At 40.4% G+C, this 22,289-nt stretch overlaps 2 protein-coding genes across 4 annotated transcripts in view; one reads left to right on the forward strand and one right to left on the reverse strand.

Annotated features, from left to right (window-relative positions):
* The window catches only part of LOC126762978 (uncharacterized), a 176,584-nt gene that overhangs the window by 92,628 nt on the left and 61,667 nt on the right, over nt 1-22,289 (forward strand). The gene's annotated exons all lie outside the window — the stretch shown is intronic.
* On the reverse strand, nt 2,048-2,718 carry LOC126762982 (probable insulin-like peptide 1). Its single transcript, XM_050480106.1, has 2 exons — nt 2,473-2,718; nt 2,048-2,390 (listed from the first exon to the last, which is right to left on the reverse strand). Exons 1-2 carry the CDS (start codon nt 2,630-2,632, stop codon nt 2,185-2,187), a joined length of 366 nt encoding a protein of 121 aa, XP_050336063.1. The 5' UTR covers nt 2,633-2,718; the 3' UTR covers nt 2,048-2,184.

The raw sequence follows: 22,289 nt of genomic DNA on the forward strand, positions 1-22,289 counted from the left end.
GCATCGTTAAAAGGCGGTCTGTATAAATTTAATTAAAAGTGCATTCGCGCAAATAATAAAGTGGACACAACAACAAAATAACAATAAAACTTAAAGCAAACTTGTTATCCTCGTTCCACCTGCTGCGTTAAGAGAAAGAGAACAGAAAGTCAAATGCTCCCTTATAAGTTATGAGATATATGAAGGCGACTCTGGGTCGATCAATTTTGAAATAAGAGAAAGCTTCATCCAGCTGAATCCAGTCTATCTTTAGCCAAACATCCGTTGACCGAGCACATCTCGCAGTGGTTGGCAGTTCGTGCGATACAGTCACTAAGAAAACTAGTATCCGGTTTTTTCAATAAGAGCGCCACAAAACAAAAAACGGTTTGGGATAACAATGAAATACTTTCTTCTTGGGAAAGTACATTTGATTCCTTTATATATGGAACTCGATTTATTTTGAATGGACACCACGATCACGGTTGCAGAAGTCTAGACGCTTAACCAAATTTTCGACGGTTTTCAAGCATAAATCGGCCGATACTGCTACAATTTCACGTTCGATATTCGTACGAAGATCATCAATCGTCGCTGGCTTGTTGACATAGACCATAGACTTGACGTAGCCCCACAGGAAATAGTCTAACGGCGTCAAATCGCACGACCAAGGCGGCCAATTGACTGGGCCATTTCGTGAAATAACACGTTCACCAAACTTGGTCTTCAATAAATCGATTGTGACATTCGCTTTGTAGCTGTGGCACTGTCCTGTTGGAACCCCATATTGTCTAAGTGCATATCATCCAATTCGGGGCAAAAATATTGGTTATTATTGAGTGGTAGCGATTCCCATTCACAGTAAGGTGCGATCATCATGGAAGAAGTATGACCCAATGACGCCGCCGGCCCATAAACAGCACCAAACTGTAGTTTTTTCAGGGTGCAATGGTGACTCCTGGAGTACGTGTGGATTGCTGCCTGACCAATAACGCATATTTTGCTTATTACGAAGCCATTCAGCCAGCAATGAGCCTCATCGCTGAAGATGATTTTTCGATGAAAATCCGAATTACTTTTAAGTTGTTGCTCAGCCAATTCACGAACATACGAAGATTCTGGTGATGAAGCGGCTTCAGTTCCTACGTCAATTTGATCTTGTAAGGATGAAGGCCAAGATCTTTTCGCAAAATTCGCCACAATAACGTCACTGAGATGCCCAACGCTTGAGAACGACATGTGAGAGACTGATTTCGGCCTTCCTCAATTGATGCGCTAGCGGCAGTGATATTCTCGACGCTACGGGCACTTCTTTGCCTCACTGGCCCGGGAACGTTTTGTACTGTGCCTATAGATTCAAAATTTTCCACTAGGCGCTCAATTGTTGATCTGACAGGACGATTCAGACGACCAATCAATTGGACGTAGCGCTCTTAAAGTTGAGACCACTTACTCCGAATCTTGGTAGTAAATTTTAATAACTTCGACTTGTTGTTGGATCGTATATCTTTTCATGAAAAAATGGCAAACCTTACTGAAGAGAAATGTCTAAAGTGCGGGAGAAAATATAGTATAATAAAAAAGCGTGGTTTGCTGTCCCTTCGATGTTTATACTTGTAGCCCTACAATAGGCCACAGGACAACACTTTAAGACTATGTGACCCAATACCGATTAACTAAATTTATTCGCGCTTCAAAATTCATCTGAAGTGCGTTGGTCCTGGGTCGTTGTCAAAGGTTTCAGTAGCCGTCGCCGCATTTCATCAAAGAAAAGCAAATATCCAAAAAAAAAATAAATTATTTCATCACAAGCAAAACTCTAACTTTAAGATCTGGAATCAGGAACTAAAACAAATGCCTCAGAGCTACTAAACATGGAAGAAACTTTAGTTCAAATGTCAATATTTGTTTATTTTTGAAAACCTTTCTTTGGAATGTCAAATAGTTTGCTGCATTTATTTAAATATCAAATTCAAGCTTTTGTCCAAGCAAAGCCCGTGACACTGGATAACTATCGAGTAAAAATATATATCCGTTTACCATTTATACTTAAAATAAGCCCAGCGCATTATACCTCATGTCTTTTTATTCGAGTTTTTGATTATTCATAGTGATTTTAGTAAGCATCGGCATTACAAATATTTAATTAAAAGCGAGTAACTAATATCATGTTGTGGGCTGAATACTATACTAGGCGTTGCAGTTTTAAAATGTGTTGCAATACGAAAGAATCTCGTTGTAGCTGCAGGCCTTGCTGCAACATTCATCATAAACACCGGTGTCTCGGTGGCGACGAGTCTTGGCTAAAGTATCAAATTGGGCGCCGTGAATCTTGGCCAAGAATGGCGAGTTGGCATAGGGGAATGGCAGCTCGTAGTCCACTTCATTGTTTCCCAGATCATCCCACTCCACTGTTTTCCAAATAAAGAAGTTTCAATTTTTAAGAAAGACGACATAATTGGACAGTACTGTAATCCTGAGAGGTATACTCACCTGATTTCTTGAACTTTGAATTGAAGCCATGGACGCAAATGGTGCTGAGCACAGCGTCCAAAGCCGGTCCACAAACGGTGCGTTGGCTTTGACCTTGTGGCAACAACGCTGCCATAACAATCAGCACGGAGCAGAGTTTTAAGAAGTTCTTCGGTATCATAATGACGCTGGTGTGTTCTCAAATAAGTCTCAAAACCTAAAAAGCTGCTTTTGTGGTGGAGCGGACTAGTGAAGCTGTGGAAAGTAACTGATGTAATTTTCAGCATTTGGCTTTGTTTTTATAGAAGTGAATTCGCAAATGGAGATGAGTTAACTTGCTCTCCTATTAATTAGCATATGTCAATTCAATGCGTAACTATTTACTTCTGAAGAGACTGGATGAGGTGTGAAGGTCGAAATCAAGGGTTTCAATGAAATCTGTTGCATATTTATGAGCGCACGTGGATAATACACACGTATGGATATGTAAATGGTTTCCGCCAACAAGACTTTGCTCTCAAACCAAAAAATTTAAACGCGTTCGGCTCAAATTTCATGAATAATCCTTTGGACTACTTTAAGTATATTACGGATGGTTAAAATGTATTTTGGGAAAGCGAATTTATCGGTTGCTAATATTGGGATACATAAAGAGCTTTAACCGTATTTAGAAATAGTCAAATATAAGCTTAAAGGGCAATTCTTTATAAGAAATACTCTTACCGCGGACAATTTTCGCTCGATTGTTTCTTAGACATCTTCTATTTTATGCATTAAGCTACTACTTTTGTTGCGAGTGTAAGCTATGTTATTACTATAGGCTATCATATGAGTACTGTTAGACCACTTTATTATTTTAAAATATAAGATAAATAGTTTGGGTAATAATATCGCCTCCTAAATTCTCCTCTCTCATTTTCTACTAAACAATAATGTACCCCGCTCCGCAATGCACCAAATAATCTTCGCCTATGCATTGGAGTTATGTCTCAATATCACAGCTAACATATTGTCCAAATATTGGCAATAACTCTAAAAGTGGCAATAAAATATTTATTATCGCCATTAAAAGACATTCAACTTAGCTTCTGCCAACATGCAAGTCACATTTTTATTTCTTTTTCTGTATTTAGTGACCGATAGAACAAAATATAGCGAATTTTGATAAGCCGGTAAGCAAAACAGAACTCATACTTTGTTTTATATAGACTGTTGTGTAGGTTAGGTTGGTCTGGTAGGCTAATGAGCCACGCTTAGACCAGTTTTGGTCCTTAGCAACACCAGATGGTTTTCAGTTACTAGGTTCGTGAGTCATCCTTTAGTATACCTGCGCTTGACACGAATATCAACAGAATCTATGACCTCACTATCAATACCTCTTCCAGTGTATCATACTGTGAGGACCCCAGATGCTTAGAGCGTAGTTTTGCCAATACGGGACAAGTGCACAAGAGATGCTCTATTGTTCCCCTGGTGCCTCAGTCTAGACATTTCCTACAGTCTTCTCGACCTGGCAGCCCCATTCTGCGGACGTGTGGCTAGTATTCTGATAACATTCCTACAGTCTCTTCTATCGAGTGACAATAGGAATTTGGTGTACTTCCGATCTACCGTTTTGCATATGACTTTTGCAGTTTTGCATCCAGGTTGCTCATTCCACTGAGTTTTGACTTTCTTTATCAAGCTTCTGTGGAGATCGTCGTTTAGACAATGCATGAGTTTCCCTATGTTGATCACGTTTTCGCGTGTTGGCGCTACACCATTCTTGGCAATTTCGTGCACAATTTGATTGTCTTCGATGCCTTTGTGAACTGACACTTTCCACTGCTGCCCGACTGTTGTGAAAAGTATTTTTGTATTTCGTTGCTAGTTCTCTATTTCTCCTATATAAGCTTAGTGGTAATTTGATCCCACAACCCCACAAGTAAAAGATACGTACTCAGTGGTCTGATTCCTCTTTCGAAGTCGAACATGCTTAACCATTTTACGTTGGAGCTAAATCGGAAGAAAATTATAACTACAGTCAATGTGAAAGACTGGGCTGTTTTTGGAAGCGTGGAGTTATGCCTGTTTTTTCTTCTTCTCAATTAAACTGAGCGCCGATTTTCTACCAAAATAAAAAGCAATTCGAGTTGGAATCTTAACAGTATTTAAATACAGAAAATATGGGAAGTAGGTTAGGTAAAGAGGCTGATATTCTTGAGACCACAATTAATCCCACTTGGACTGCCAGAGATGCATGTTTGTCGTGATGTCCTGAACTCCTAAGTATGGAAACTAAAACGACCGTTGTATATGCAAGGCGGATATAATGGGAGATAATAAGGGTGCCCTCTCTAGCGAGTTCATCGACAGTTTCCGACGATTCCGTTGTTTACAAGTTTAATATGGAAGTAGCTTGAAGCGACCGCTAGTGAGGGCATGCACTCTTTGACTATCTTTGAGCTCACCGTCAGCGAGAAAGGTCGCTGCGCCTCTTCTCTAGCAAGCAAGAGATGCAACCGACTTTCGAAAAAGTAAATTATTAAGCAATTCTGTGTAATTCCTGCAAACGTTATCCACCAAGCTTCTTAAATAATTTCCCCAGGAACCGGCCAAAGTCGCTTACTACAAATAACGTTCAGCAGGTCTTTGTGCTAAAAATAATTTCAGCGATAAAAAATTGCCATATAATTCATGCCAAAGTGGTTATGAGTCTGCAGAAGAATGCTTTTGGCCAAGCCAAACAATGTCTGTATGTAAGAGTGCACTTACTCGTGCATAAAAGAGAAATTTCAGTCACATTATTAGCACGAATATAGTATCTACTCATCATTTTCATTTGCCAACCGCACACTGGTCCTCTGCCGCTGGCCATGCCAAGAGCCAAGAGCTGCGGCCCACCAAAACGTTGTCGAATCGATCGCTGCAAAAAATGACAGTGCAAAATTTACGACTTATTAGTTTCCGCCCAAATAGCTACGGAATATGACTAAAAATCGAAGAGCAGTATATATGCTGCAACGTCAACGCCTTTACGCTGCGTACTTCGCCACGCTTCATGCGACTTGGCAAGCTCCGTAGCTTCCAGACACATTCGAACGCCCCCTAGACGTTTTCGCCTTTGTTATATCTCACTTTTTTTTGCATGGAAATTGCAAGTCGTATTTATAACCTAATTTACTGCGACAACATTGTAGTAAATTAAACAAACATTTCGCTTTATATCTTATTTTTTACACTTAATGGCTGATTGGAGCGCACGATGTGGCAGTAAATCGTCTGCGCCGAAGTCCTGCTCGATGTGGGTGCTTGAGTGTCCGCGAGGCAATTAAACTGCGAGGACACACTCTACTTTCGATGTTAAAATGTTATATACATGTACTATATAGGAGTATATATACCGAGGAATATATATACATATATATACGTGGAAAACATCTTAAAAATTTTATATACGCAAATCGTTTCTCTCCCATGCTCTCCTCTAATCTACTTTCTTGTTAACACTTGTATAACTAATTGTTTTCGCCAAAAATAGCTAACATTGTTAGAGGGAAATAGCTTGTGGCGAAAATCAGCAATCTAACTCCCAAAATACCCTCTTAGTTGATCAAGAAGCGAAGTTAGTAGTCGAACTTTCGTCTCCAATCCGGGTAAGTTCGAATATTGCTCTTTCCCTAAGCACCATGGTGAGTGAAATTATAAAAAAATTTAGTATATTAAATGGTTTAGCCTCTACTTTTAAGTTGACACCGAACTTTGCCACATCTCACTTCCCTTCGAATAACCATACAAAGCCAGGTTCAGTTATATAATATTTTTAGACATAGTTGACAACAGCTTGGCACTTGCCGAATACCCTATTTATTCCTCACGCAAGCAAGTATGTGCCCTCAAGAAGCTTTTTCGCTGAATCTATGACTTCAAAAGGTGGCCTGCGATTTATGTCAAGACTGCTTTTCTTATCATATGACATATAAGTATAATGGAGGAGAGCGCTCAACGCCATACATATCCACAAGCAGAGAGAACATAAAAGCACCGCAAGAACGTCGAGCTGTGTGTGTGTGCGGGTAGTGTTTTCCATTTCTTGCTAACAACCATAGGGTGCAGCTTGTAGTAAGAAAGCAACGGGTTCTACCAATAGTTAAGTTTACATATACATATGTACACATTTCTTAGGGGAATTTTGAGGTAAGGCAATGGAATTTTTTGTATTCTTTGTTAAACCTTAACTTTCATAATAGAATTAGGCATGACATATAATCTTTGCTGATGTTGAAATCATTGAAATTATCACCGCCTACCAAGGTCAACATCTATTTCATTCATAATACAAGATGGTGCACGCATATAAAGCCTAACCGAAAGCTGAGAGCAATAACCTCGTTGAAAAGCAAACTGAGTAATTATAACTTTTTTGAAATTGCAAAGCTAAAGGCTGGTGCTGTAGCAAGTTTTGCGAAATAATACATATCTGCCAGACAAAAATAGACTTTTACCTTATACCTCAAAGACTACCCACCAAACTGCATTTATATGTATATGTATCCTAGCCAAATGAATGGTGTGAGCGATGCTCTGTTCGAGCTTCACAAATCAAACCAACGTTTTCAGACTACACCCAGCGATTCCTCGGTTTTACTTTCCACCTCGCTCTGTTCTGCGGTTGTTTTCGGACTGACTGTTGCCGCCGCCTTTGTTGCTTAGTGGTATTAAATTTATGAGCTGCGCTTTGGTGGTCTGACCCAGCGAGCATTTGTTTCTTGTAGTAACGGGTGATTCAAGTAGAGGTACTTCTTTCAATAGTCTTTTTCTGAAAGATCACGTGAGAGTCGCGTTATGTTGTCATGTTATTTTTGTCCAGTATTATTTGGCATTTCGTCTTGGAAAGACGTACGACAAAACAACGTTTACAAATCGAAATTTATTACGAAAATTTACATACTGCAAAGAATCTGTTTCGCGCGCTTCGCTTACCTTATGGTTAACATAATCGGCTTACTGAGCGTGCTATTCGCAACACCATCACCCATCTTGAGACCCAGCATTAATTATTGAATAATACCGAATAGACCACGTCTAGCATGCAGTGAAGAGAAAATATTGCAGCCGTAGCTGAGAGTGTACAAGAAGACCATGGAGAGTCGATTCGGCACCGTTCGCAGACGTATGGAACAACAACAGATCTTAAATTTAAAGAGTACAAAATACAGCTTGTGCAGGAAGTGAAGCCGTTCGACATTCCTAAGCGACATCGCTTCGTTAATGGCCTCTTGAAAAGTTTCAACAAGATCCAGCGTTTTTGAGCCAAATTTTTTTCAGCGATGAGGCCCATTTCTGGCTCAATTAGTATATAAACAAGCAAGATTGCAGCACTTGGACCATGTTTTTTTCTAAAAAAAGTAGGGAAGATCGATATGGATTACCCTTTAAATGCTGTTACTCCTCTGTAACTGTTTCTGATGACCCTCATCTTTTACATTTCAAAATTTTGCATTTGCCAGTGCGGCTATATGCCGCTTAGGCCTGGATTTTCTACCTTCTCTAACTTGGCATTTGAAAAACGTGTGCTCATGGTGAGATCTATACTCGTAGTTCCACAATTTTCTCGGTGGCTAAATAGACTTGTTGCACTTAGCCAAATGGAAAACAACTGAACCATTGACGCCACTGAGCTTTTGCCACTCATTACCAATACGAAATATCTAAAAGCAGTTTATTGAGGGCTGCATATTTCAGCAAGTTGCTCGTGGTTCGCTAACGTTATTAGTTTTGTTGTTAACGTTATTAATTGATTTAAATTTAAAAAATTAAATTCAAAAACTGTGAATTTGTCGCATTTATTTTGGCGTATTTTACGAACATCTGAACTGTAAATAGCGGCGATTTTTCATCTTCTGTTCCAACAGTGACGGCCACAGCAGCTGGAGCCGCAGCCACAGCCAAACACATTCCTTTGGCAACCGTCCGCTGCAATCACTCGCGCTCGCCATTGTGCTAAGTATTCGCTTATGCTGCGCGGACACAGCCATCCGTTCATGCCGCATCCGTTGTGGCACGCGAATTTTATGTTTTTTAATTCCGTGGTCGCTCTTCCACATTCCACTACCTTCCGCGCACTATTTATTCTTGTTTCGCCAGCGCAATATTTTGTTCCATTAAAGTGATTCATTTCAAAATGATTCTTCTAGGAAGTCAAGCGTATGAAAAGGCGGGCGGTGGGCGGCGGTAGGCACGCGTGTTGGGGTGTGCCATATTCAGCGCTGCGTTCGTCTTCTGTTGCCATCAGCGAAACCAGTGTGCGCTCGGCCATGGCTGCAGCAGACGGCGTTAAGAATAAAAGATATTTTTATTGCGAAAAAATTAATTTAAAACGTGGTCAAATGTAGGACACAACATTTTTTCCTATTCTTCTTTACTTACTCCTTTCCATTTGCATGTGCTCAAGCATATGTTCATGTGTATGCCTATGGATAACTGCACGCTTACATACATAGCTATATATGGTACCGGAAGGACTGTTTGTTTTGTGAAAAGTGTTAAACACCAGTGTATTGAAACAGTAGCGTTCAAGCAACGGTCATTTATGACAACCACATAACTAGTTCACGATAGATGTGTGCTTATTTCAAAATGAGAACAATGAAAATATGAACTGGTTTAAACCACCATCTCTATATCCGCACGCTCATACGAACTCAGTCTAAAAGAAAACTATAGACGCTGATAGATATATGTTTTACTCACACATCCATTCTATGGTTTTCTTGCTTGATATTAATCACCCACGGTCTTCAATTATCGATCGGAAACTTATAGCATAAATTTAGGCTTTGAATTTTTTTATACTATTCCAACATGTTGCTACAGAGTGCAATAATCTAACAGTGGTACGTATAACCTAAAACTAAGCGAGATAGATATAGGGTTATATTGGGTTGTCTCTTCGAATTTCTAATCAAACTTCAACTTATTTTTTTGATATTTATAATGAACTTTAATCCACCAAATATACACCATTTTGGTCGAGCACTTTTTGCCATTGTTCCGCAAGAAACATTATTCCAACAGTATGAATCTTTACTGGTTTCACGGCGAAAAATTGCGACAAGTAACTTTCACAGAGTTTTCTCGAAGCCAACTTTACTCCATTAAGGGAGTGCTGCATTGGCCGAAGCAAATGGTAGTCCGATGGTGCAAGGTCAGGGCGATATGGTGGATGCATCAATGCTTTTTGGGCACAATAGACCAAAGGTCGCGGTGCATTCCTCATAAATAAATCTAATCAATAATTCCGAGCCAATCTCTTGCAGTTTTAGCCGGCTCATCAAATATGTGTGTGGTCTAGCGTTGTCCTCATGGAAGACGAAGTCCTTTCTGTTGATCAGTTCTGGCCGGTTTTTTCGATTGCTTGCTTCAATCTCATCATTTTTGTTGACAGTAATGTGTAGAATCAATCGTTCGACAAGGTTGGAACAGCTCATATTGGATTATTTTTTTCCAATCTCACTAAATACTTAGCTTAACCTTTCGAGTCGTCAATCCAGTCTTTGCGACCATTTATTGAGCTTCACCACGCTTGGACCATGATATTTTTCACTCATTATTGTCGTATTTGTTCCGCTTATCGTCTTATGTTACCATTCGCTTCAGAAATAGTTCGATTTCATTTCGTTTCAGCAAAGAGTGTGGTACCCTAACATCGGGCTTCTTTTTGTAGCCAGTCTTTTTTAAATGGTTCAAAACCGTTTGATGACGATTGTTGAGTTCCTTAGCGATGTCATGGCTGCTTATGTAACGTTCTTGGTCAATCTTTTCCATAATTTCATCGACTTTTTCAACGATAGGTCGACCAGAGCGAGGTGCATCTTTCACATCGAAATTTCCAGAATGGAAGCGAGCGAACCATTGCTGTGCTACACGAACTGACACAGCATCGTCTCCGTTAACTTAACAAATCTCATTGGTGGCTTGGGTGGTATTCTTCCATTTTCTATACAAAAATTTAAAATTTCAATATCAAATTTCTTCATTATTTTCACTCATTTTTGAATAGCTTTAACTTTTTTCAATCTCACCGAATTTTATTTTTTTAGTTAAATGAAACTTATAATCTTTTCTTAATAACTTATAATCTCACCTTTCCAACACTTTATGGTATGACATAATGTGATCAGTAGCACTGGAGACATATGACTGCAACAAGATCTATTGACAAAATACGAAAAGACTTTTTCGACTATCCAATATTTCTTCTTCTAAAGTTAGAAGAGAAGCTGGAATGAAAGAATCCTTGACATGAAGCTGAGCCATGACAAACACCAGCTGTTTACTCCCTACCCCAGAAATAGAGAGAAACCATATAATGTAATATTGAGACTTCAACCAACATGATAACAATATTAGCAAACATCAACATACCCCTCCATCAACAGTTCACTTTTATTGCAAAATGAAAACTCTGCTCTACGGCACGTCAGTGTAAACTGCAGCTCAGAAAAAAAAGCCACTTGCAACATGTTGCCATCAAGAGGTATGTAAGTGCTTTTGTCATGTGCTCAAAACTGGGATTTGTTTCGCAGATCAAAGCTGAATTTGTGTCAAATCGAAATTAGAATTTTCGCAAACCCGGCAAACCCTCTCATAATGAAGCACTTAGCTGAGCGGCGTGCAGCTGTACTACAATGAGCTGCGCATACATGAAATTTACGATGTTTTTCAATTTCATTTCAAAGCAAAAGCAGAAACAATGTCATTAAGGTGAAGGCTCCGGCGCATTCAAAGCAAAATAAAAACCTCTGCCGAGATTCAATGGGTTATATTTTTGAATCGGGCACAAATATGTTTTGCAGCGTTATGCGCAGTTGCTGTTGTTGTTGCCGGTATTGCTGGTGCCACTGGCACTGCCGGTGGCAGCTGCCATGGCTGCGCTTGCATTAGAGGAAGCAAATTGCACCAGAATGCGAAAGGCAATTCCATTTGCGAGCATTGCCGCATATGTGTTTGTCCTGGCAGAGGGGCTGCCACGGTAAGGGACGCTCGTGTAAAGTTATGTATAAAACACTTGTGTGGCATTAAAATAACATTTGCAGCTCTAGAGTGGTGCAATTATTGCATTTGGTCTAAAACCAACAACACATGGGTACCTGCACAGATGGGTGTATGTGCTTATATGCGCTGTGGCAGCATGTGTGTGGCAAGTGGAGCGCAATACTGCCAACAATGGCGGCTGTCTGGCGGGCGCTAAGGGCGTAGCGTGTGTGGGTGGGTGGCAGCATCAGGCATTTGCTTATCATAAAGTTACACAAACGCACCGAAAGTCTGAAGTGCCGCTTCGAGACGCATAAAACTCGCACGCTCCCACACAGACGCACACTGTAGCATGAGTGAAGTGGCTGCATACATTCCAGCCGTCTTACCATTTTTGCAGCAGCTCATGCATTATCAGTCAGCAACAGCAAACATGTGACTTCATGCGAGCGGTTCACGTTGCGACCGAATTTCAGCAACATTAAAAGCCATCAGTTATACGACACGCCATATTATAGTTGTTGCAAGTCTCGAAAATTTATATGGGCTATTGTGTGCTTGCTACTTGCGCAGCACAATGGCTACTTGCCTCGCATCGTCAAAAATGTGTGGCACTCAAGTCTCTCTATGTAATTCTTGTTGACAGACCCGCAGGCCGCCAGCTAGCATTTCGTGCGCTCGCGTCATGGTCTGGTGTGTGCAAGCCTTCCTCGTCCTTCAGAATACTCAAATTTCAGTTTTCTAAATAAATGCGGCAATTAAACGGTGAGCGACAGCTTTTTTCCCGCCCAAATAAAAAGTGTGGCACAAAAAACGTCCGTCCGTGCAGTAATTATTTTATTTATTTAGCCGGCATTTCGTTCTGCTTCGATTGCGCAATGGGAATTCGAGCGTGGAGCATAAATTGCAGTCATGAAAACGCGCAGTTTTATTGGGTCCATGCTCAATTAGGTTTTTGATGTGAAATATTCATATTGCCTCTTCACATAGTCTTTTTGCGCCAATTTCGGCGGCTGCTGCCGCTGCAACGATTTTATTTGAAAACATTAATATTGCAGCATTCAGAATTCGAATTTCAACTGCAATTTCGGCGGCCTTTTTGCACTCTTTTTATATTTAACACAAAGGATCTGTCAGTTTCATTGGGCGTGCAGGTTTCTCCACTTTATCACTAAATAAATATTAAATTACGAAAGGATACTGCAAATATTATATGCAAATTCAGTGAAAATAGCCTCGATGCACAAAGCTGCCAGAGAATAGAATTTCTATATTTCTATTGTGGATAAATGAAACAGTGAAATTTTCAAAATAAAGTAATCTAATATTTAATTCATATTATTGTTGCTGGAAACGTTATTGCATTTTCTTTGTAGCGTAAGCTTCCTTAAGCACGCAGAGCTCGAAGTTGTAAGCTCGATTCAAAACCGTAAGCCTGGCAACGTTGGCAAGGCAGTTGGTCATTCACATATATTACTCTATCGCTTACCATATACATGTAGGCATGTGTGTATGCACGAGCATTTGAAGAACATGTGTAGGTGAAGGCTCACAAATAAATTGCTTGGATTTTAATAACCGGAATGTTTTGTTGTACAACTTTTTTCGGCAAAGTTTCCATATTCAATTCATGCAATCCTATCAACTCAATGGCCCGAATAAATTTTCAATCCCTTCCAGTGCCTGGCAGAATTGTTTGTTTTCTTTGATATTCGAATCACTTGGAAACTTGGAATATTTTTTTTGCAGTGTGTCGACTTAATAGCAATCGTCCACATATGTCAAAGCAGTCTCCTGCCTCATTGGAGGGAGACGTGTGTATCTTAGTACGATAAAGATTGGCATACAACTTTTAATAAAGTTGGCATAAAGTGGCAACAAAAGCATAAAGAGATAACATCAGAAAAATAGTGGTGAATACATATACAACTCACACAACTCGCATAACATCTAAGACGCCTTTGTGTGTTATCTATATTCTACCGCCCATTTTATGGTAAATCACATATCTCGGGACCCGACCTACCGATTTCGACTAAATTTAGTGCGTAGCATTCTCCCCATATTTGTATATCACAGTGTGAAAATGGGCAAAATCGGATAACAACCACGCGTACTTCCCATATAGCATAATTATACCCGGAACAGGGTATATTAAGTTTGTCACGATGTTTGTAACACACAGAAAGAAGCGTCGGAGACCCTATAAAGTATATATATAAATGATCAGTATGTTGAGCTGAGTCGATTTAACCATGTCCGTCTGTCTGTCTGTCCGTCCGTCCGTCTGTATATATACGAACTAGTCCTTCAGTTTTTAAGATATCCTTTTGAAATTTTGCAAATGTCATTTTCTCTTCAAGAAGCTGCTCATTTGTCGGAACGGCCGATATCGGACCACTATAACATATAGCTGCCATATAAACTGAACGATGGGAATCAAGTTCTTGTATGGAAAACTTTCCCATTTGACAATGTATCTTCACCAAATTTGGTACAGATTATTTTCTAAGGCAACAATGTAATCTCCGAAGAAATTGTTTAGATCGGTTAACTATAGCATATAGCTGTCCTTACAAACTGAACATATAGTTACTAAAAGAAATGCACCCCTGAAGGGTATATTAGCTTCGGTGCAGCCGAAGTTAACGTTTTTTCTTGTTTTTTATTCCATTTGATTCTTTCAATTTCCAATACACAAATTAAGAAGCAATTAAATAGCGGGATCCAATTTTGCACCGATAATTTCTTTAAAGTATGGCACCTTACTACGAAAAATTGTGTAAATCCAACCAAAACTGTTCAAGCCCCTAGGTATCGAATATGTGGACCCAAGTAGCTATAGTTGACTTTTGACCGAAAATATCGGGATATACAATTGAAATTAAGAGAGTGTCTTTTCCTGGCAATAGTAACTCTGTTTATAAAAAATGGGTCGTCGGGTCCCTGAGCCAACATTTCCTTAATATAAAGACTTTCGAACTTCCAAGTGATTTTATACAGCATATATCGAAATGTGAGTTATCTCAATGAAAATTACGGAACATGTTTTACTCATAACAGTAAATCTTTGTGCCTAAAACAGATGTAATTGGACGAAAACTTAACCAGGATTTTCGAACATCTGACTGAATTTGCACCATATTAGTGGTTGTTGTATGTGTGGTGCCTTAATGAAACTCAGGGAAAATTTTTTTAGTATGTGGCTTGATAATAGCTAAAAGATAAAATCGAGTCGGTACTATCCCAACTCCCATTATGTATTATATAATGATTTTCATTTTTCTAACAAATCTTATGCGAATATGTCGGGCAGTGTAAGAGTTATATACATCTACATATAGTATGTATATATAGAATTTCTTATAGTCCGGTCCTCTGGTTGACAATTTACATCTTAAGGTAGTTATTTCCCTGCCTTTGATTCCTGCAAGTCGCAAAAGTATAGAACGTTCGTTCAAACCCAAACTTTCTCACTTGTTTAAAATCGAATTTAAAATGGCGCCAATATTCGAGCAAAACTTGGTCAGTCGGCAGCAAAAATGCGAGAATTGAAAAAGTGCTGAGGGCCATTTCTGCAAAAGCAAAAGTAAGTGCATGACAGTTAAGCGCACTCGATTCGATTCTTGCGAGCTGTATTTTGCTCTGCATTTGCATTGTTATGCAGTTTCACTTCATCGGCGACAGCTCTATGGCACTCGAAAGTTTGTGCGCATTTTGAGCGTGTCAAAGAACTCAATTCGCCATTGAGAAGTGATGTGAAAGCAACTTTCACCACTTTGGCATCCACCGACACACATATGCAAATGTGCAGGTAACGCCTCTTTAGGCAAACAACGGCATGCCGCTCGACGTGGCTTAGAAGCACCGCAGCACGTGGCACAGCAGCTTTTCAATGCGAAAGTACGCAGAATTTATCGAAAAAATTGAATATTCAAATTGTGCATGTATTCTTTCGAACATTTTGTCGACTGTCGATCGAAGCCATACCTCCAAACCCATTCGGTGTACTGTCAGTTGCGGCGCTTATACAAGGTTCAACAAGGCGGACAAGCTTATTTTGGTGGACTTAATCAATCACCGTTTAATTTGCAAAAACGTTGAAGATAGAGCAGGTAAAAATGCTACCGTCTTCCAAAAAACACAGAAACGGTTATTTGTTCGGCCTACTAAGGAGCTCGGTCCTTATTTTTCTTTACTGACGAGTTAATAACAACGCTCCAGACGCTTCTTCCGTTTGCGATATGGCGCCAATCGCGGATTCCAAACGAAGTCAGGTTCTTCTCCACATGGTATTTCAAACGGAGTGGAGGTCTTTCTCTTCATCTGCTTCCCCCGGCAGGTACTGCGTCGAATATTTTCAGAGCTGAAGTGTTTCCATTCGGACGACATGATCTAGCCAGCGTAGCCACTATCTTTTAATTCGCTTGAGGATGGACACATGTGTAGAAGTTCACGCAAGTAAGGAAAGTTCTCTGATCAACATTCACTTGGGAGTGGCCAGAAACGATGCTTTTACATATGACTCAAGCAGCTCACGACTTCCGGTATCAGGCCAAGTATTCTTTGGGTCGCCAAAGAACATCCGTTTGAAGGCGAACCATCCCTACTCAGGGTTGTGCGCTGGGTTTGGGACCGGCCTCGTAAAAAGCTAAGGAGCTTGGTCCAGGGAATGTACAGTAATGGACAAACAAAAAATGGGTTTTTCACCTGTGTTTTTTCCTGCATCAAAGCGCCTCTATTGGAGCACTCTTTGCTGTGCTGTTTAGTATTGCTTTCTAAACATTTCCATTTTTCTCGCTTTTTATGCCAACTGTTGTAGTTTCCCCCTTGCAAATTTATGCACACACTCACACTTGCTTTTTGTCGATGACACTTGAAAGTTAAACGGTTGATAGCATAAACACGAATATTTATTTGATTTTGCTCGAAAAAATTTCGCTGTAAAATGGAAAAATGCCGAGTCGCTTGAAAATGAATATGCAAACGAAAACCAACACGAACACACCATGACGCACGAGTACATAGAATTTGAACGTGGATCGCTTGTTTCCACAGCTGCTGCCGCCTGGGTTTTTCGCATAAGCCGTTAAAGCAATACGGCCAGAATAAGTTAAATAACGGCATGTGCTTTAACTGGATCGTGTTCACGCCGCAACTTTAGAGGATTACTGCTTTGACTTAAAGAATACTTGGCTAATGGCAATGTATGAATATGTGGATGATTATGTATACTTTTTTGTGACTAGAAAGCAGCAGCTAATAAGAGCGCATTACTGCAGGCTCTGCCAAGGCCTGACTGTATAATTTAATTATTCTCGATTCCTCTCTTCCATACCCTGAAGAATTGTGTTTACATTTAATCCAAATGCCACAAACAATGACTGCCAAGCGGTGGTGAAAGTGAAAAGTGCAAAATGCGCAAGTGGATACTACAAATGTTGCAAGGTTGCAGAACTCCGCTGGCTCAAGCGAAACAATACCGTATTGAAGTAAAATAATAATAAAGAGAAGATGAAAATGAAAATTAAGCATAGAAAATGTGTATAATAATAAGCATTAAAGGAAATGTGTGGTGACCGTGCAACATGCAACGTGCTCCACTTTGCTTAAGCCACCCACCGGCAGGCTTGTGTACAGCCAGCAAAAGCTTGTGCAATGTTAGGGCGGAACGAGCTTTCGAAACCCAAAACATGCCATAGGAATTTCTCTCGAAAGCTCAGTGTCTCAGCATAAGTGCCGTTGATGATAGAAATAACTGCAAAAGCAGGCCAATCATTGCGGTTATTTCGTATTTATTTACCACTTTTTGAGCAGCAAATAGATTCGCACCCCCCCTAATAGATGCGCACGTTCGTATTTACATCTAAAGCAGGCCAAAGGCGCATGCCAAGCCAGAGAAATAATAATTTCTGTTTTGTTGTTATTGTTCTTTGTATTACTTTTTCGCCAGCCTGCGATTGCTGGCGAGTGTACCTGTGCTGTGGCACGTTTTTTATGGATGTGTGGTTCGTAATTGTGCCACAAAGGCCGGCTGCCACAAGCTGCTGCTCTAGAATATACAAAGTCGAGTAACCGCACTGCAACAATTAATTTCCTTACAGTTGCTGTTGTTGTTGTGTATGTTTTTATATTTCTTGCAACAATGCAAATTTGCAGCATTTCCTGTGCCGCAATTTCTTTGCCATGCCGGAGTGGGTGTGTGCAGGTGCGCTGTGCGTGTGTGGTGGTGGTGGTGCGGGCGCTGCCGCAAATGGAAAGCGAAAACTGGGTGGCAAGAAAGTGCAAAATAAATTCATCACTCATTTTATACTTGCCCCAAATGTTGGTAGCAACATAACTACTTGAAGCGTGTGGCAGAGAGCAAGGCGCTGAGTTTATGGCACACACGTGTGCAACATGGACTTTGGCTGGGTGCAACCATAAACAATGAAATACACGTAAAATGCACTCGCTTTTATTGCTGTTGCCGTTGCTGTTGTTGTTGACCGTTTTTTGCTCAGCCGCGTGCGAGTGTGCGCCAAGTGACGCTGGTGCCGTTGATGGCCGGAAACAAGTAGTATTGCGCCGTTGAAAGCGCTGTGGAAACGAGTGAATGAAAATAAAAGCAGTCAAGGCTGCAGACCACACACACACACCTTTGAAAGGAGTCGCAAGTGCACCGACACTAAAATACTTAAAAGTGTTAATATGGAGCATGCACACTTACTGTATTTTCTTGCAAGCATAGCAGTTGTGTTGCCGGCCGAATATTATGGCTTTATATACCCTACAGACACATCTATTAACGAATAGAACAGCATAACTTAACTTACTTAATTCTTTAAGACGAATAAACGAAGTCCTTAATCCACACGTTCGATACCCAGCCTAACGAAATCCACAAAAGTAGGCTAGTCGAAAAAGTCTTTTCGTATTTCTAATCAAACTTCAATTTATTTATTCTTTATATTATATTTATAATGAACTTTAATGAACCAAATATGTATCATTTTGGTCGACCACTTTTTGTCATTTTACTCCATCAGTGTAAAACTTCTCTCTGATTTCACGGCGAAAAACTGCGACAAGTACTTTTCACAAGCTCACAGTTGGCTTCAAGAACTTTACTTCATTAAAAGAGTTCTGCATTGACCGAAACAAATGATAGTCCGATGGTGCAAGGTCAGGGGTAAATGGTGGATGCATCAAAACTTCCCAGCCAAGCCATCCCAGTTTTTGCCGAGTCATTAAAGATGTGTGTGGTCTAGCGTTGTCCTGATGGAAGACGAATCCCTTTCTGTTGATCAGTTCTGGCCGTTATTTTCAATTGCTTGCTGCAATCTCATCAGTTTTTGAGAGAAAAATGTAGAATCAATTGTTCGGTCCAGGCTGGAGCAGTTCATAGTGGATGATTCCTTTCCAATCCCACCAAACAGTCAGCATAACCTTTCGAGGCGTCAATCCAGTCTTTGCGACCATTTGTTGAGCTTCAGCACGCTTGGACCAAGATCTTCTTCGCACATGAGACGAAATGTAATTGACGACACTGGAGATATACGACTGCAACCACATCTATTAACAAAATGCGAAACTACTTTTTCGACTACCCGATATTTCCAACAGTTGAAGAGGTCGAAAGTCGTCCAGAACGACACATGTCTTCAACGATCTCTCGCCCGCCTTTGAAGGCTTTGTACCACTTTGTACGTGTTTGCGTGATGCGCTACAAAAATTAAGGATTGTTTGCGCACTTCTTTGGCAACATTTTTAAACTGGTGACAATAGTAAATCCGCAGCTTTGATCCGTAAATCTACTAAAGCTAAGTACATGTTGTTGTGATTTCTCGCATACTTAGTGGAGCCTTAAGCAGTAGCATCTCCTTACTCCATACGAAGCTTGGCACAGAGTGCCGCATATACTACGCATGTTGTACAAAAACCAAACGGAGATGAGTGCATTTCCACAAGCAGGGATCATAAATGTGCACTTCGTTGATTGCCGTGGCTGATAATCTCTTCGTATCATTCCTAGTCACATGCGCTCCAACTCACCTGCGTCGCTCTTACAATGTACATACATATATATACCTGCCTGAGTACTCGTTTAAATTCCGATAACCTGCATGTTCGAACTCTCAACATAACTGCACACCTACATGTATACTAAGGTAACTATATTGGGGTTCGGTTACGTGCTTAATCGAAAATCAATGCCACCAAAAGCTTACCAATGAACTTCGGATTCGCAACAAAAGAATATGATATCAACTTGATTTATACACACAAATATACGTAAGTATATGTTTACGTAGCTGAAGTCGGTCAACATAACGGTAAAAATTATGCATAAAATATCTGAAATTCTTGCATGCTGAATATAGGTGAACTAGTGGGCAGGCATTGGAGCTCGTTGTGAGCTTTTTTTGATGCACTTCACTTTAATATGAAGCCACTTTATAATTTAAGGTAGAAGTGTGTTCTGATCGCAAATTGACTAAACGCAAAGAAATGATAACACACTGTAACTATACTTGATTGATTTGTCCCCACATAAAGCTGGAAATACCTCATTGGCTAAATCGGGTAATCATTTACAATACGAGATATTTGTATTAAACAATTTGTGTAAAATGCAACGTATAGTCCATCTACCGGTGAGGTTATCTAAGCGTTGTATTCATTTTTGAACCTTGACATCATGATAACCCACGGTCCTCCTTACAAAGCACCGACTGCTTTGCTACGGTTTGGGAACGGTGGCACTGGAATTGCGATACGACTCTCTGTGAATTTTGATATATCCACAAATGCTGCATAGCCAATAGCAGTTTTACCGCTGCGCCGTTAACATTGAACCCCAGCACAGTAAAAGAAAGGATTTCCAACTTGCAGTAGAGGGTACATGAATGTATGGGGATGTATAGCTGGGATCACATGAACAAACGCGTACAAACTCGCATAAAAAAAATTTTGCGCTGCTCATTGTTTGCTCACACATATACATGTGTAAGGACTCACACATACATATATAAGCACACACACACACGCAGATGCATATGATACTCTGCATTCATGAAAGCGCATGGCAATGTGAAAACAATAACGGCAGAGATTCGCGATGAAATCGCTGGCAAGGTCAACTTAGATCAAGGTCTTTATTCTCTGTGAATTGCACTTTCACTTAATGAAACTTTCTCGATTACATGAGAGAATTGCGATTCAAGCTGGGGAATCGATGTCGGTAAAATAATGCGAATATTTAGTGGTGAACTGGTTGAGCGGTTGAACAGCATTCAGCACAGGTTTATTTATTGTGCAATAAAATGTCAAATAATCGTGATAATAATTATTTTTATTGCTGACACTTTTCTCATTTCTAAATCGGCTTGCTTTTCCACTTTTTCGACAGTTTTCACAACGCATCGTCTCTGAACCGGCTTCTTTTTATGATTTCAAAATATACACATAATGAGATTTGATTCCCAAAACACCGACAACTGTTACCATTATCTTTCCGATAAGGTCTCCCGAGAGTTCCCTCGTGTAATGCATTTCACGCGGCAGCAAGTTTCCCCTAAGTTCTGGATATCCCAAGATCACATCAGCTCTCCCTCTCTATCGCAAAAATATATCCGTGAAGCCCAGCTGCGCAGTAGTAGTAGACCGTAAGAGTTTTCGGAGGCACCAATACGCTCCCATTTTACCGAAAGCGATTCTGGGGTGCGTTTCCTTGCTCGCTTATCAGCTCTACAATTTTCTGCGATATTCATATCATAAAGGCATTCGATGCTATTGATAATGACGTTAGGCACGCTTCGACCAGCCCTGAACGCACTGTAAATGACTTCAAGACTAGTATGATGGTCACTTCTCTGAAAGAGGCTGCACTCCGGAGCAGAAGATCCATTTCTAACTAAATTTCTGCAAATTCGGCCTAGAAGACACTGCAATAGTCAGGAAGTCTGAAGCTGGAGTTGATAGAGAGCTCACGACAGTAGACCCCTCCACCAACCTTCCCCCAAGCTTTAACCCATCCATGAAGAAGATCCCTACCTCTCTCCTCCAACGGCTTCTTCTTACCCATAACTCCTTCGCCGGTATTTGGTTAGAGAAGAAGCCGCCGGAGCTCGGGTTAGCGACTCCATGATCCAAGTGATCCAGCAGAAAGTCAAAGTAAGTGAGGATTTCCGAGTGTTCAGACCCGTGTTCTTTTAGGAACCCAGACACTTTGATACTAATGGCCACTTTCGCAACAATACACCTTCCAGCGATGTCCACGGGCAATATGTGCAGAATGGCGTTAATTACCATGGTTGGGGTGGACCTTAGTGAATGTTTCAACAATTTCCTGCTGCTAAAATCTTTGTTGTTGTTTTTTAGGAAAACGAAATTAAATGCGGCTCGCCTGAGGGGCCTTCAGGTGACAAATGCCATTAAGGACTAGTCCCATTTTCCAACGAAAAGTCGGCGGATCGCATATTTGCATAAGCATATTTGTTTAAGCCAAGTGTGTGTGCGTGTGTGTGTGTGTGTGGAATTGCGTCAGAGAGTTCATAACCATTACTTTAAAAGAAAACATTTCATTTGACTGCATTCTGCCTATAAACGATGAACACTTTTATCGCTTTAGTTCCTAAGAAGTCCAAAGTTTTCCCATACATACACGACTATACAAACGTATGTGTGCGTAAGCCTGTGTGCAAAGTGACGACTTGTTGAAAACTTTTGCAAAATAAATGTAGCGCTCCGAAAAGAGAGAAAAATTATAAAGTGGAAGAAATGCTCTTCGCAAAACGTTAGTCAATCCGACAAGGCGGCGGCGACGCCAAGTCATATCCAAA

Source organism: Bactrocera neohumeralis, chromosome 6 (assembly GCF_024586455.1).
Source record: "Bactrocera neohumeralis isolate Rockhampton chromosome 6, APGP_CSIRO_Bneo_wtdbg2-racon-allhic-juicebox.fasta_v2, whole genome shotgun sequence".
In the NCBI taxonomy this organism is placed as follows: domain Eukaryota; kingdom Metazoa; phylum Arthropoda; class Insecta; order Diptera; family Tephritidae; genus Bactrocera; species Bactrocera neohumeralis.

Excerpts from the sequence above, each read along its gene's own strand:
- LOC126762982 (XM_050480106.1), bottom strand. The coding sequence starts at position 2,632 with ATGATACCGAAGAACTTCTTAAAACTCTGCTCCGTGCTGATTGTTATG. Across the intron at positions 2,391-2,472 it reads TTCAAAGTTCAAGAAATCAG|TGGAGTGGGATGATCTGGGA; the intron begins GTGAGTATACCT and ends TTTGGAAAACAG.